General features: G+C 51.2%; 1 protein-coding gene across 1 annotated transcript in view; it reads right to left on the reverse strand.

The window, feature by feature from the left end:
• Positions 1-15030, reverse strand: part of ELAVL1 (ELAV like RNA binding protein 1) — a 36013-nt gene that overhangs the window by 14529 nt on the left and 6454 nt on the right. Inside the window, exon 2 of the mRNA XM_028093134.2 lies at positions 9734-9922. Within this exon, the coding sequence (XP_027948935.1) occupies positions 9734-9905 (172 nt within the window). The 5' untranslated portion in view covers positions 9906-9922. The remainder of the gene's footprint in view (positions 1-9733; positions 9923-15030) is intronic.

Consider the following 15030-nt stretch of genomic DNA (forward strand, 5'->3'; position numbering starts at 1 on the left):
CAGGGAGAGTGAGAGAGGGAGAAGCAGGTCTCCTTCAGATCAGGGAACCCGATGCCGGGGCTCGATCCCAGAACCCTGGGATCATGACCTGAGCTGAAGGCAGATGCCCAATGACTGAGCCACCCAGGCGCCCCCAAAAAGGGCTGTTTAAAAAGAAACACTATGCAGGTGCTTGGATGGCTCAGTCAGTTAAGCGTCCAACTCTTGATTTCAACTCAGGTCATGATCTCAGGGTCGTGAGATCGAGCCCCACGTCAAGCCCTACTTTGGGCTCCATACTCAGCGCGGAGTCTGCGTGGGATTCTCTCCCTTTCCCTCTCGTTCCCCCTCTGCTTCTGTGCACGCACTCTCTCTCAAATAAATAAAATCTTTTAAAAAAAGGAAGAAACACTGTGTTACTAATGGCACCCTGTAGACACCATCACCAAAGCAATGATGATGATCAGTCCCACTGTCTGCCGGCTGAGATGTGGGGGCTCCAAGGGCAAGGAGAGGGCAGTCACAACTGGTCAAGACAGGCAGGTGGGGAGGGCCGAATGGTGACCGGCTGTCTGCATCCAGGTGTTTTTCCACCACTTGAGCCCCAGAGTGGGAAGACTTGCTGGGCTCTGGTGCCACCCAGTGTTGGGTCCCTCACTTTCCCAAACCTACAACTCAGCTACAAAGCAGACGACAGGGAGCTCGGGGAGAAGCTGGAGCTGAGAGACGTCCTAGGCCAGTCGAGTGCCTGCCCTCACAGCTCTGGTCAAGCCTCTAGGATTTCCCCTGGCGGCAGCAGCTGAAGTCTGGGGGCGGGGTTGGTGGTGGTACAGATTACTATAAAAACAACCAGGGTTACAAGTAGGTCTCCCCACCTCTCCTTGGTGATATATTCAAGTGATGAGGGTGACCACCAACAGCATGCCACGGGAGGGACTCAGCCTAAGAGGGGTGGGGTGGTGGGTTCCCAGGAGGCCCAGAGAGAAGCAAAGGCTGAGGTGCCGAGCAGAAGGAGCTTTGTCCTTTCACTACAGGAGGGGCAGGAGGAGGCCCAGAGAAGAGAACCAACATGCCCACCCTTACCCATCCACGTGCCATGCTAGGGGGCAGCCACTGAGTGCTGGGCACTGCTCTGGGCACAGAGATAGAGCAGTGAGCTTCGCTCCATTCCTCTGGTTGCTGGAGGGCGACAACAAGCAGGTAAAAAACACCAGGCCTTCAGCCACATGAGGCAGAGGTCCCTGGGTGCCAGATGAACCCAGGCCCTCTGGTAGATAACGAGATATGGAACCCAGCAGAGTCTAACCCAGTTTTGCCACTTTCTTAAAACAAAAACAAAAAAAACCCTTTATTTTTTTAGATTTAAAGTTACAAAGATAATAAAGATAATTCCCATAGACCCTACACCCCATTTCCCCTATTGGTAACATCTTACACCAGAATGGGACATTTGTTGCAATTCAGGAACCAGGACTGGTATGCTGTTAGTTAACCACAGTCCACACTTGATTCAGATTGCCTTAGTTTTTCCCCCAACGGCCCTTTCTGTCCCAGGAGGTCACCCAGGACCCCACAGGACATGTAGTCGTCACATCTCCTTAGGCTGCTCTTGGCTGGGACAGCTTCTCGGACTTTCCTTGTTTTTGATGACCTTGAGAGTTTCAAGGAGGACTGGTCAGGAATTTGGTAGAATCTCCTGCAGCTTGGGTTCGTCAGATGTTTTTCCATGATAAGGCTGGGGTGTTGGGTTTTGTGAGGAAGAGCCCAGAGTAAAGTGCCCTCCTGACATCCTATGGGGGGGGTGTGTGCTGTCACCCTGACTTATCACTGCTAATGCTGGCCTGGATCCCCTAGCCAAGGCCGTGGGTTTGCCAGGGTTCTCCACTGTCAAGTCACCCCTCCCCCCAAACTGTAGGCTCTGGAAGGAAGTCAGTGCACAGCCCATACCAAAGGAGTGCCTTGTGGAGATATACTCTCCCTCCTTCAGGGCAGAGTAGCTACACAAACTATGTGCAGTTCTGATTGGGCCACTTTCTTTTTTAAAGAAACAAAACCCAAACCTGACCCTCCACACCCAAACTTTTTTTTTTAAGATTTTATTTATTATTTGAGAGAAAGAGAGCAAATACATGACAGCAAGCGGGGGGGGGGGGGACACGGAGAGGGACAAGCAGACTCCATACTGAGCTTGGAGCCCAATGCAGGGCTCGATCTCAGGACCCTGAGATCTTGACCTGAGCTGAAATCAAGAGTCGGATGCTTAACTGACTGAGCCACCCAGGCGCCCCCACACCCAAACTTCTAATGAAACTCCACAGGTCTGAGAGACTTCGCTCCTAAACCGTGGGCAGTGAGGACCCCAGAGCAGCAGGGCTGTGGGGCCGGGACCCATCTGGCAGGCGAGTCAGACTCAGAAGTTCAGAAAAGAGGGCAACGACTATAGTCGGTGCCAGGCTGGGAACTTTAGGGCCCTTGCTAACGGTCCAGACTACAAATGTTAAAGCTGAGAATGCAGAAGGTCCGTGGTATGGATTCCTGACTGAACTACAGGCTTGCTGGGATTTTTACTCCCAAACACCTGCTCTCCGATCCCGCTCTGCCCATCTGTCACCGTGCCCAGGCCAGGAAACTCAATGGCCCGGCCCCCAAAGGGGCTCCTCTGCCTCTGGTTGACACATGCTCAGGTCTTCTTGTCTTTCTGCTCTTCCTGCAAGGCCAATCCCAGTCCTGGACCACCTGTCACCTTTGCCCGTGGCACAGATGGCCTAAGCCCTGCCAGGGAACACCAGACGCTGATGAAGACGCATGCCCAGGCCGTGCTCCTGTGTCTCAGCCTCAGCTGGCTCCTGGCAGCATATAAACATGGGTCCTACCCAGCCCCACTTCCTGATTCCTCACCTCCCTGGTGCTCGGTGGCCCTGGCTGGGCTCCCAGGGTGGTCGATGCAGACTTCCAGCACTGCCCTCACCGAGGCCATAACTGTCAGGTGCCGCCCCACAGAAAGGTGCCTCCTCCTCCAGGATATGATAATGCCAGGTTTTCTTTCTCCCCAACGGTCCCTCCTCAAGCTCCTAGTCTTCTACCCATCCCATCGAGATGGCCCCCAAGGTTCCACCTTTGGCTCCTGTCTCAGTCATACATTCTTCCTGGGTGGCCTCCTCAACCACCATGTGCCCGCACCTGCCAATGTCACCCAGGAAGTCACAAGCGCCCCAGATGGCCACTGCCTCCTTTCCCAGGCTTGCTCCCCCTCCGGTTCTCATCAATGAGTCGACAAGTATTAACTGAGCACCTACTATGTGTCAAGCCCCATGCCAGACTGGCCAGGGGGTTTGATGATGATCATGAAGGACAGTTCATGCCTCAATGAATGTCACATTCCAGTGGGCAAGTTGGATGACAAAGCAGTAAGAAACCAATGAACAAAACTGCTGCCCAGGTGCAATGAGGACAATCTCTGCTGTGGTGTGAGAAGGGCTGAAGGACAGGCCCCTGGTCGACTGAGCAGTCAGGAGTGCCCTGGGAGGAGCTGATGATTGCAGCAAGACCTTGGGATGGCTGGGGGCAAGCAGTCCAGACAGAAGAGCAAATGCCAAGTCTGGGAGGCAGAGGAGACTCTGGTGTGTTCCAGGAAATGAAGGGTGGCCAGAGCAGTTGAATGAAACGAGCTGGGGAATGGCCCAGAAGTGGCTGCTGGGTGGAGTGGGGCCAGGCCGCCAGGCCCGGGAGGTACGCCAGGTGTGGATGCACAGGCTGGGGCAGCTGAAGGAAGACCCACCAAGAGGACCTGCAGATGGGCCGCCGCAGGAGGGAGCTCAGAGGAGGTCAAGTTTCCCTAGGTGCCAGGGAGTAGCTCCGCACCAGCGTGCCCAGGCCAGGCCTTCTGGGGCCTGGAGCTGCGCGGGGTGGGATCTCTGCATACCCTGTTTTGGGGCGGGTCCTGTCCTCTCGGAGTCTATTCAACCCTCTGTGGTGGGCACCTGCGTGCAGTGGGAGGGCAGGCAGCTGAGGAATGAAGGGGAGCCCCTGGTTTGCACCCACCACATGAGGCCATAGGTGAAAAGTGCCTAACACAGGGCCAAGTCCCCACCTCCACCCAGCTGCTCGCCACAAACCAATTGTGCTCAACTCTGGCTGCTTGCTAGAATCACCAGGGTAGCTTCTAAAAACGATCAGTACCTGGGTCATAATCTGAACGAATGACATCCACATGGGGGTGGGGGTGGGGTAGGAGTGGAGGTGGTTTCAGTAGTTTAAAGCTCCCTAGCGACTCCCGTGAGGAGTTGAGAGCTGCCGCTGGAAGTGAATGAGGAGAGTGGGGCTCTCCAGTCATGCAGAAACCTGTTCATCCTGCTCAGAGCAGGGGCCTGGGGGAAGGCCCTCACTTCCCAAAGCAGCCCCCAAGTTACTGTCTCTCTATAAGCCATGCAGGGTAATGACACAGCTCCCTAGGGCCCGCCTCAGCCTGAGGACCCAAGATGTCAGGCAGGCGTACTTCCAATCTCTTTATAGATGATTCTCCTGCCCCCAGAGGTAGTGAGGCTGCTAGAATCAACGCCATGAAGGCAGATCAGGTGCGGCCCCCCTCTCATTTAGAGCAATGGAAGATGAGCCCTGCCAGAGAAGGTCTGAGATCTGGTGGGGAAACAGGGGTGCTCAGGGGCTGTGCTCAGGCCAGGTATGGATCCTGCACAGGGTGCTGGGGCTTAAGGAGGGCAGGGCCTGCCTCGAGTCAGTGCTGGCAGGTGAGGGCAACCAGAAGCCCGGGATGGGTGATCTGGTGGAGAGGGGAGGGGGAGGGAGATCGGGGATTGGGGGGAGGGGAGAACAGCCAGGGATGAAGTGTGAATAAACTCTGGGTCTGAGGCCGAGGGACGCCCTAGAGGCCAGCACTGCCCCCAGCTCTTGCTGCCCCCCCCCAGCTCACGGGGCCCCCAGATCCCGCTCCTCACCCTGCAGGCAGAGAGCTCTGTGTCTCTGACTTGCTCCTGCACCAGCACAGTAACCTCCGGGACGGTTAAATCACAGATGTGTGGACACCCTGGACTGGCTGACTCAGGGGGCCTAGGACGTGTGTTTCTCCGGGGAGCCGGGTGCTGCTGCGAGTCAGCGGCCAGCACTCCGAGAACCGCTGCCTGGAGAATATCAAGACTGCCTTCATGCGAAGTGCCCTCTGTGTCCTGCCCAGTGCCTCACAACCACTGCTCTTCCAGTTCCAAACACTGCTCTCTCTCTAGACAAGGTCAAAACCAAGAGATGATACTCTGGCATCTCCTATTACATTCACCGACCTGAGCAACCAGATGCAACGTCTCTCAAATTGACCCGGGGCGGGCGGCTGGGGGAGGGGAGCACCCCGTGGACGAGGCCTCCCCTGCAGCGTCAGAGGGTAGGGAGAGTCAAATTCTTCCTTTAAATGTCTGTGGGGGCTCAAGGGATGACTTCACGGGGGAGAGAGGCTGGGTCTTAGGTGGAGGGGGGTGTGAATGAATGAGACAATAAATAAGACACAGCAAATGCCCCCAAAAGAAAGAAAATGGGCAAAGGACAAGAAGGGTATTTTATAAAAGATAAGTATGAACAGCCAGTAAAGATATGAAACCAGATGAGGATCATTAAAAAGTGAATGACTACCCTAATAGAAGGTCATTTTTTACTTAGGTTGGGCAAGATGAGAAACCTCTCTGGCCTAGGGGATGGTAGGGAGGGGAAGAACGAGTATAAACTGGTGACCGGGTTCAAGAAGGTAAACCCTCTCCCATCTACTGGCTCACCTCCAGGAAGACCTCCAATGGAAATCACTGATAAGTGAAGACTTGCACCACGATTATTTCTCTCAGTGGGGTTTGTAAATATGGAATATGGTTCCAGCCTGTTGTAAACTCAGCACCTCCATCCAACAGGATTCTTTGTTAACTGTTCTGGTGAGGGAGCTATGCTCAGTGACAGGAAAACATTCACAGGTACAGGAAGCAAAAGTTCTTGCACAGCTTGGGTGGTGTGAGCCCATTATTCTAAAAGCACATAGTTGCTTATGACCACAAATATGGAAAGAAACGAGTATGGAAGGACACGAACCACAAAGCCAAAAGGACTTTGGGTAATTTAAACTCTCCTTCCTTCTTGCTTCATGTTGTTGTTTTTCTAGAAGGAACCAAGGTGATTCAAGAAAAAAGTGGTCAGGCTGGCTTGGTGTGGAAGGGCTTTCCTGCAGAGGGAACAATATTTGCAAAATCACAAGACTCTAAGAGCCAGGGCATGTCTGGGAAGTGACAAGCAGCTCAGTCTGGCCCGAGAGGAGGGGGAGGGGAGAGCAGTGGCTCAGGAGGAGGAGGACAGGTCCCCAGGAGACTTGGGAGCTGTAGGCAGGGGTGTGGGCTTTATCCTGACCAAAGGTGCATGGCAATGAGCCAGAAGCCGAGTGAACGGGCTAGAGGCTGGCTGCTGGGCCATATGGCATCTGCAGAGGACCGGACACCAGGCCAGAAAGCAGGGCAGGGCTGTACACTAGGGCTAGCTAGGAACTGTGGCCAGAACAGGCAGCAACAAATGCATAGCCCCAACCCAGGGGCTGCGGCCTGACAGCCAGAAACACCCTGAATCTTGAGGCCAGCACGTCAAATGTTCCCGGCATCCTAGCCACCATCCTTCCTCATTCTTCCTGTCACCCGTGCCTGGCCAATGAGTGACAGGGTCACATGCAGAATGTTTAGATTCCTTTGCCGCAGTGAAGAGAACCGTCTCTGGAGGAAACATGGGCGGCTGTTTAAGAGGCCAGAATGCCAGTGCAGACAGAAGACAATGCGGCCTCATCTAGATCTGTGGCAGGGAATGGGGCGGGGGGGCGGGGGGGGCAGGGGGGTTTGGAGGAAAAGGGACGGAAGCATCCAGAAGGATGAATGCCAGGGACACACATCAAAGGTCATGCTTAGATTTCTGACAGGAGTCACTGAGTGAACACTGCTGTCACCTGTTAAGATGCAGATGATGGGAAAAGGTCAGTTTGGAAAACACAAAAGTTGAGGGGCTGAGGGGTAGAGGGGTCTGAAGCTCAGGAGAGCTTTCTCGTTGAAACACAGGGAGTAGACTGAGGGTACAGTGAAGCTGTGGAGGAGCATCCGCTCTCCCCAGGGCAGGCTTAGGAAGCAGCAGCTTGGGAATAACCCTAAGGACCGTCTAAGTTAATGGCCAGGAAGGAGCTGTAAGAGGCAAAGCAAGGCCTGAGGTGGGAGAAAGCCAGGTAGGTGGTTCATGGAAGCCAAGGGGGAGGGGAAGCTTCCAGAAGGAAAAGAGTCAATTGACGGCTCCGTGAATGGGAGGGGAGGGAGGACAACAGCTAGAGCAGCGATTCTCACGGGGGAGGATACTGGGGACACGTGGCAACATCTAGGGGCATTTTTTTTAGTTGTTATGACTTGGAAGATGCCACTGGCATCTAGCAGGTGGAAGGGATGCTGCTCCACATTCCACCACACACAAGCTGCACCCCCTCCAAGAATTATCCAGTCCCAAATGTCAAGGGGGCTCAAGGAGAGACACTCTGAACTAGAGGAAGTCAGGGAAACTTAGCAAGGATTCTTTTAAAGAGAACAGCACTGTAGTGTGTTTGAATGCTGGCAAGGCGATCCCGAAGAGACCTGGGCAAGCAGGTACTTGCCTAGCCTGAGGTTCCCAGGACGCGGAGAAGGGCAGGGATCGAGCAGAGGGGGAGATGGCTGTTACTTTCACTGTGAGGTGGGAGGCAATCACTGGCCGAGAGTGAAGGGTGCAGACGCGGTTGCTGTGGGGGCCGGGGATGCCTGCGTTGTGGGCTGAGCTCGGCTGGAACTGGCTTCAACAGGGCACCTGTCTGCCTGGATGCAAGACTCTCTTCAGGGTGCGCATCTTCAGCCCAGCCAGGAGGAAGCAGCTGGGCGAACGTATCTGTGCCTAGGGTTTCACCAGAGCAGCCTAAAAGAGGACAGAGGGGCAGTGCAGCCGGCGAGGTTTTCGCACATCAGTGGCGGGAGGAGAGAAGTGGGAATGCAGTCAGCTTCTCGTGAAGGTACGTTCTTTCAACTTAAGGAACTGCTAGCAAGACATGGAGCTGAGATTTGAGCCTGGGAGCACATCCTCCACAACTCTCAGTACGCTATACTTATCTCACCCAAAAAGGAGGAAAAGTTTATCTCTGAACCGAAATAATTTCCAAATTACACTTTCCTGCTTTTCCCTCATTCCCGAAACCAGTTCTCTCTGGAATGATCTCACCAAATCTAGGTGTTCCTATTATCAGAGCTCACATTCCTTTGAAAACCACAACAAGTGAATAGACAAAGAAGTCAGGTACCATGAGAATGCTGGCAAAATCGGACGGCAATGCTCAGGAATATCCACGGGGCTAAAAATTCCCTTCCGTGAGAACATAAAAGGAGAAAGGCAAGACTTGTTAGCAGCATAGGAGAATTTTAAAACGCCTCTGAACAAGGATTCTCTTATGCAGATGGTCTCCTGAAACAGGAGAAAGATAACGGCTTCTAAAACATTCTAACACTGTTCAATTTGTGTATTATCTCCAATCCCTATTTAGAGGTTTGTTAAATCACAGACTCAGAACTGGAAGAGTCCTTAAAAGACTTTTGAAGTCCGTGCCCCCTCTGATGAACTAATTCCCTGTACAGCAGCCAGCCAGCCTCGACAGGACCCATCCCACAGACAGGAGTCTCCAGGTTCCTGGCAAAAGCTGAGAGTCGAACGGTGGGTACATGGGGTTCAATATATTACTCTACTTTTATGTAGATCAGAATACAAGATACCTTATTTCCATAATAAAGCCTTTTTTTTAACTTTTAAATTAGTTTTCAGTGTAGAGAATCATAGTCTCACAACCCAGGGTGGCAGCCGGCGGGGGGGTGTTTCCTGCCCATTCCTCAGCTCACCAGAGCACAGCAGAGAGGAAGAAGGATGAAGAAAGAAAGGGAGGAAGAGGTGGGAGGAGGAGGGGGAGGAGGAGGGCAGCTCCCTAAAACAATGTTCCTCCCTGGGGAGAAAAGGAAGGAAGTGCTTCACAGCACCTGATCTTTCCATGTTTTCCTCCTCGAAACCACGTTCTCGGGTCGGAGGCTGCTCGGTAAGGACGGCCTTCCCAGGTGTCTGCAAATCCTTACGAGGTTGTAGGATACAGGAGCCACCGTCCCCGCTTATGTGTGGAGTCGCACGTGGAGGCAATGGGGGAACAGGACTCAGCCAGCATCCAACCCCACAGCCTGCCTGTTGATCCATGGCCCTGCTCTAGCCCCCCAAGAGTGCAAACTCAGTGTGTTTCAGATGTTCCAGCTGATGGCATGACAGCAAACAGCACAGCCCAGAGCTGATAAAGGGCTGCCCGCGGGGATACTCCGTGTTCTGCCATGGGCCTGACCTGGCACGGGGACCCGGGAAGACAGGGAAGGGCCTGCCTGGGCCAGAGTGCTCTCCACTCGTGGGACCGAGCCAGGCCAGGCTGTCCTTCCTGTTCTATGGTCTCTTGCAGCTCTCAGCGCCGCCCCCATTTCTGCCGTCCCGTCTTCCCTCCCCTTCCACCGTCTCACTCTGTACATGCTCTTACGACGAGCTTTTCCTTTTTTGGGAACCAAAGTCCAATCTGCCACCAGGGCAGTGGCAAAACACAGTCTGAGATAACAACGAAACTTGACAACCATCACTGCGGGCGAAGAAGCCAGTGCTCAGTGGGACGGCCCCAAGTCCCCCTTACAAACCCTCTTGCTTTCTTTACCTGCTACTTTATCCCGAATGAGTTTTGCAGATTCAACTTCACCGATACTGCTGAACAGACTCCGCAACTCATCCTGGGTCATGTTCTGAGGGAGGTAGTTGACAATTAAATTCGTTCTCCCGATATCATCCCTGCAGTCTTCGGCCATGTGGTCTTCATAACCATTAGACATTGTATTTTTTAAAAAATCTGCGGGGGAGGGGGGGGAGAAAAAGCAAGTAAATTCCAAATGTCCATATTGCAGAATATTAAGGCAAAATGAGTGACTGGCACTTGGGGTTTTTTCTTTTCAACACTACAAGTTCAACTTCTGTGCACATAAAAACCTGCTCGTGGATGTTTACGGCGGCTTTATTCGTAACTGTCCTGAGACTGGAAGCAACCAGCATGCCCTTCAGTCGGCAAATGAAGAAACGAACTCCAATTGTCTGTGGCCTTCACACAACAGAGTGTTATTCCATGACAGGAAGAAACGAGCTATGAAGCCAGAGACGTGGGGAGGCCTCAAATGCACACTACTAAGTCTGAAAGGCTACTCAATTATAGGACATCGTGGAAAAGACGAAACTCTAGAGCCAGTAAGAAGACCAGTAGTTGTCGGGGCTAGGAAGGGAGGGACATGAGGAGCACAGAGGATTTTTAGGGCGGTGAAACCATCTGCATGATCCTGGCATGGTGGATGCAGGTTATTACACATCTGGGCAAACCCACGGAATGTACAACACAAAGACTGAACGTGAAGGCAAACTATGCGCTTGAACTGATACTTATCAATACTGCCTCATGGATTCTAGCAAAATACCACACCGACACAAGATGTCACTAAGAGGGAAGACTTCGTGTTGGAGGAGGCGCGTTGGAGGAGGCGCATATCTGGAAACCCGCTCTGTACTTTCTTTGCAACCTTTCTGCAAACCTAAAACTGCTCTAAAACCACACCCATTTCTACTTACTAGGGGGCTTCAAAAACCCTACAAATGGGAGCCTGGTTGGCTCAGTCAGTGGAGCGTCCAACTCTTGATCTCAGGGTCCTGAGTTCAGGCAGGCCCCCTGCTGGCTGCAGAGCTTACTTGAAAAAACAAAACACAACACCTACAAACAATTCCAGCACCACAATTCAAGCTCTCATGAAAAGTGTGCGGGTTGTCTCAAGAGCTTTCTGAAGATTCCTGATCACCTTCTCCCATCTCCGCGTGCACTCCTAGTGCAGCTGGGTACTGAGGAGCCTGCGATGTGCACCTGAGCACCCCAACTCAGGCGCCCTGCCTCTGTTCTCAAGCAGGGAGACAACAGTTCCCTGCATCCCTTTATTCCAAAGGCCATAGCGACTGAGCTGGTAAAGAGGTTAAGGTTTCTCTACCAGCTGGAGGAACGTGCTCTTCAAAGCTTACAAGCTTTGGAATGCCCTTAGCTGCCTGCAGAAGTTTTCGCTCTTAGTGACAAACATCATGGCACAGTGACGGCTTCAGAGAAGAATCCGGATCAATGCAGCCGAGAGCATCAGGACGGCTCTCCTGAAAGCACAACTTGTGCTGGGCTTGCTCACAAGTACTGTCGCGCGCAGCCGCCTCATCTAAGATGTCCCACGTCCCTGCCTCTAAATACGCAGGCACTCACCCCCATGGGGCTGAAGTGTCATTACCAGAAAGAGGCCCTGTGGCCCACCAGCCGGGAGGTCTTGCGGGTAGCCCACCCCTTTCTCCACATCCCTTCTGCCCAGCCCTGCCTTTATGCTTGAAAACCCAGTGCCCACTGTCAGGAGCACTCAGCGTTCTTTAAAAATAGCCTTGCCAGTGGTTACATAAAAACCTGAACACCGCTCCCACCTCCCCCCTGAGTCAGCACTGAGAGAGGACTTAGGTGTTGGGGTTGTTTTTTTTTTTCCCTTGCTGGAAACAGGTGGGACTTCTCTACCTTTCCACCTCCTGATTTGCTTCAGACCATACACAACATGCAAAGTTATTGTACTCTCCCAGCATTTCTTTTATTTATTTGAAAATGTTCTATGCTCTCTGTTCTTTATAAAACAGGTTAGCATCCAAAGCCATAAAAGAAAAGACTGGAAAGTCAAACTTCCTAAGATTAAGAAGTTCTGTATGGCAAAAGGCACTGTACACAGACAAGCAGTGGACTTGGGAGAAAATGCTCGCTACCTATTACATTATTTAGGCCAGTGGTTCTCAGCGTGGGTGACTCAGCCCTCCAGGGGACACTGGGCCGTGTCTGGAGACACTTCTGGTTACCACAACTGTGGATGGTGGTGTGCACTGGAACCTAGTAGGTAGAGGCCAGTGGAGCTGTGAAACATCCCACAAGGCCCAGGATGGCCCCACAACGAAGAATTGTCCAGCCCCAAAGGTCAACACTCCCAACGCTTGGCCCACGTGATTCAGAGAGTCTACAAACTCATCAGAAAGAAGACACATCCCTTAACAGAGAAATGGACAAAGGATATGAGCCTCAACTAATAGATGCCAGCAATTCAAATGCTAATAAACCAGGAAGAGCTCAAATTCCCAAATAATGAGGAAAATGTGACGTCAAAAGAGATGCCACCTTCTGTCAGTCAGATACAAGACCGCCCAGGATGGGTAAAATCTAGCGTCGTAAAGAAGGATAAGGTGGACAAACACCCTGGTACACCATTGAAATGGTACAACCCTTTTGGAGGATAACCTGCAGTTTAATAGGATTGCTACCCTCTGATTCAGAACTGTAGGAATCTGTTCTTCAGAAATAATCACATGCGTGCAGGGAAGGATGTGTGAGGACCACACGACCCCACAGCGGGTACAAGTAAAATGCTGGATATAATCTAAATATGAATTAAACAAACACCAACTTTCAGTAGAAAGCATGGGACCACCAGCATTAATGGGCTTAATCATGAAAAACTCCACAAATCTGTTAAAGCATCTGCAGCCATGAGGCTTTAAGATAGATTAGCTCAAAAACAAACACACACATTTGCTGAAGCCTGAACCAAAGTGCAAGGGTTAACTCTGAAAAATTAAAATGCATAATGAAGTTTGCTCGAAATGTGATTCAAACATTTCTCTTTTCCCTTCCTTTTTCTTCATCCCTCCCTCTCCTCACCTTTGTTCTGAGTTAGGGAACTACTCTCTGCCTTCTCCTCCCCCCCCCCCCCCCCCCCCCCCGCAATGCTTTCAAGGATGATTGAACTGGGCAATAATTACCCCATTCTCATTATTCAGAGAGGGGTGTCTTCTATGCCTGGCAAAAAGATGACTTTCTTAAACAGTGGTTGGCAAATGATGGCCTGTGGACCAAATCTGGCCCACCACCTGTTTTTATAAATAAAGTTTTATTGGCACACAGCTATTCTCATTTGTTTATGTATTGTCTGTGGCTGCTTTTGCACTACAGTGACAGAGTTGAGTAGTTGTGACAGAGACCATATGGCCCAAAAAGCTGAAGCTATTTACCATCTGGCTCTTTACAGAAAAAGTGTGCCGACCTCTGTTCTAAAATGTAAAAACAGAAATTTTCTAAGAGAAAATCTTTGTGACATTGGGTGAGGCAAAGATTTCTGAGATACCACACCAAAAGCACAATCCATTTTTAAAAAATCGATAAAGTGGATATCATCAAAATGTAAAACCTTCACTCTGCAAAACTTAGTCCACAGAGGAGAAGAAAATATTTGCAAATTACATATCTGAAAAAGAACCTGCATCCTGAACATATTTTAACTCTCAAAACTTAATGAGAAAACAACCTAATTTTAAAGACGACAAAAGATGTGAACAAACAATGCACCAAAAAAGATATATGGATGACAAATAGACGTATGAAAAGATGCCTGACATTATTAGTTATTACGGAAATGCAGATTAAAACTACATTGAGATACAATTCCCCATCTGGAAGAGAATCAAGATAACCCCACCCATTCAGAATGGCTAAACCAAAATAAAACAAAAGCAGGGAAACAACAACAAAACAGTACCAAGTTCTAGTGAGGATGTCGAGAAACCAGAATTTCCATGCATTGCCGGTAGAAATGGAAAAATGTTAAAGCCGCTTTAGAAAACGTATGGGCAGTTTTAGAGTTAAACATACACTTTCCAAAAGACCCAGCAATCCCATATTAGCAGTCATACAAGAGAAATGCAAACCTATGTTCATACAAAAACCCACATACGAGTGTTTATAGCAGCTTTATTCAGTAACACCCCAAACTGGAGCAGCCCAAATGCCCTTCAAGCCATCAGTGGCTAGACCAGGGAAGGCTACACAACGGAGTTCTGCTTGCCAATAAGAAAAACGCTACTATCCACGCAACTTGAATCAATCTCAAATACATTTCGCGGAGTGAAAGACCTGACTCCTAGGCTGCGTACTACAAGAGTCCCTTCTAGAAAAGGCAGAACCGTAGGGATGGATCTGCGGTGGCCAGGGGCAGGGAGCAAAGGGAGCGCTGAGTACACTGGGGAAGAAAAGAGAGTGTTTTTGTTTCTTGGGGAGTGTAACTTCCCATGTCTTGATGGTGGAGGTAGTAACACGACTCTATGCATTTGTCAAAACTCAAAGAACTCTACACCAGAATTTCAAGTGAACTTGAAAATAAATTTTAAAAGATCTACAAAGTGAACCTGATTCTACAGCAGGCAGGCTCATTGTGACGCCCCTGGGTAAGGCTGAGCAGCCTCTATGGGCCCAGTTCTTGGGTCAACTGGCAACGATGGAGAAATCCAAACCCCCAAAGCACGGTTTCTCAACTCTTCAGGGCCGCTCCACCCTGCTTTCCCGTGTTCCTCCCCCTGACCTTTCCAAATCCACATCGCTAATCCGGGGCTAGCCAGCTTCTGTGGAGCACCAACCACAGCTGGGCCTTTGTCTCTGCCTGACAATCAGTGACTTCCAAGTTGTAGCCACTTCTGCCGGCCCCTTGGCTGGCCAGGCTGTCCCCTCTCACTCCCTCCAGGTCAACACAATCAGAGTCCCCTGTCCGTGGTGGTCCCACCCACTGAGGCTCAAAGGCTTCATCACTTTGCTCAGGGTCAGCCATGGTGCGGGCCATAGTGGCAGCGCCAGGCCTCCAACTGTTGCTACAGAGCAGTCTCCCTGCTTCAAGACATGGCCCTTCACTCTAGCTTCTTCCCTGGCGTGCAGCAAACCTTCGCATTTCCATGCCTCTGTTCTGGCTGCTCCCTTTGCAGAGACTGTCTTGCCCTCTCCATCACCTCCTCACTTATCTGTGAAACGTCCCCCCAGAAGATAGGTTGCTCTAGTTCCCTGGGCCCGTACACCATTTAGCCCAAAACTTTACGGAT

The sequence above is a fragment of the Eumetopias jubatus genome, unplaced genomic scaffold (genome assembly GCF_037043125.1).
Source record: "Eumetopias jubatus isolate StellerSeaLion01/CBP00866 unplaced genomic scaffold, mEumJub1_p1.0 scaffold_1, whole genome shotgun sequence".
Classification (NCBI taxonomy): Eukaryota; Metazoa; Chordata; class Mammalia; order Carnivora; family Otariidae; genus Eumetopias; species Eumetopias jubatus.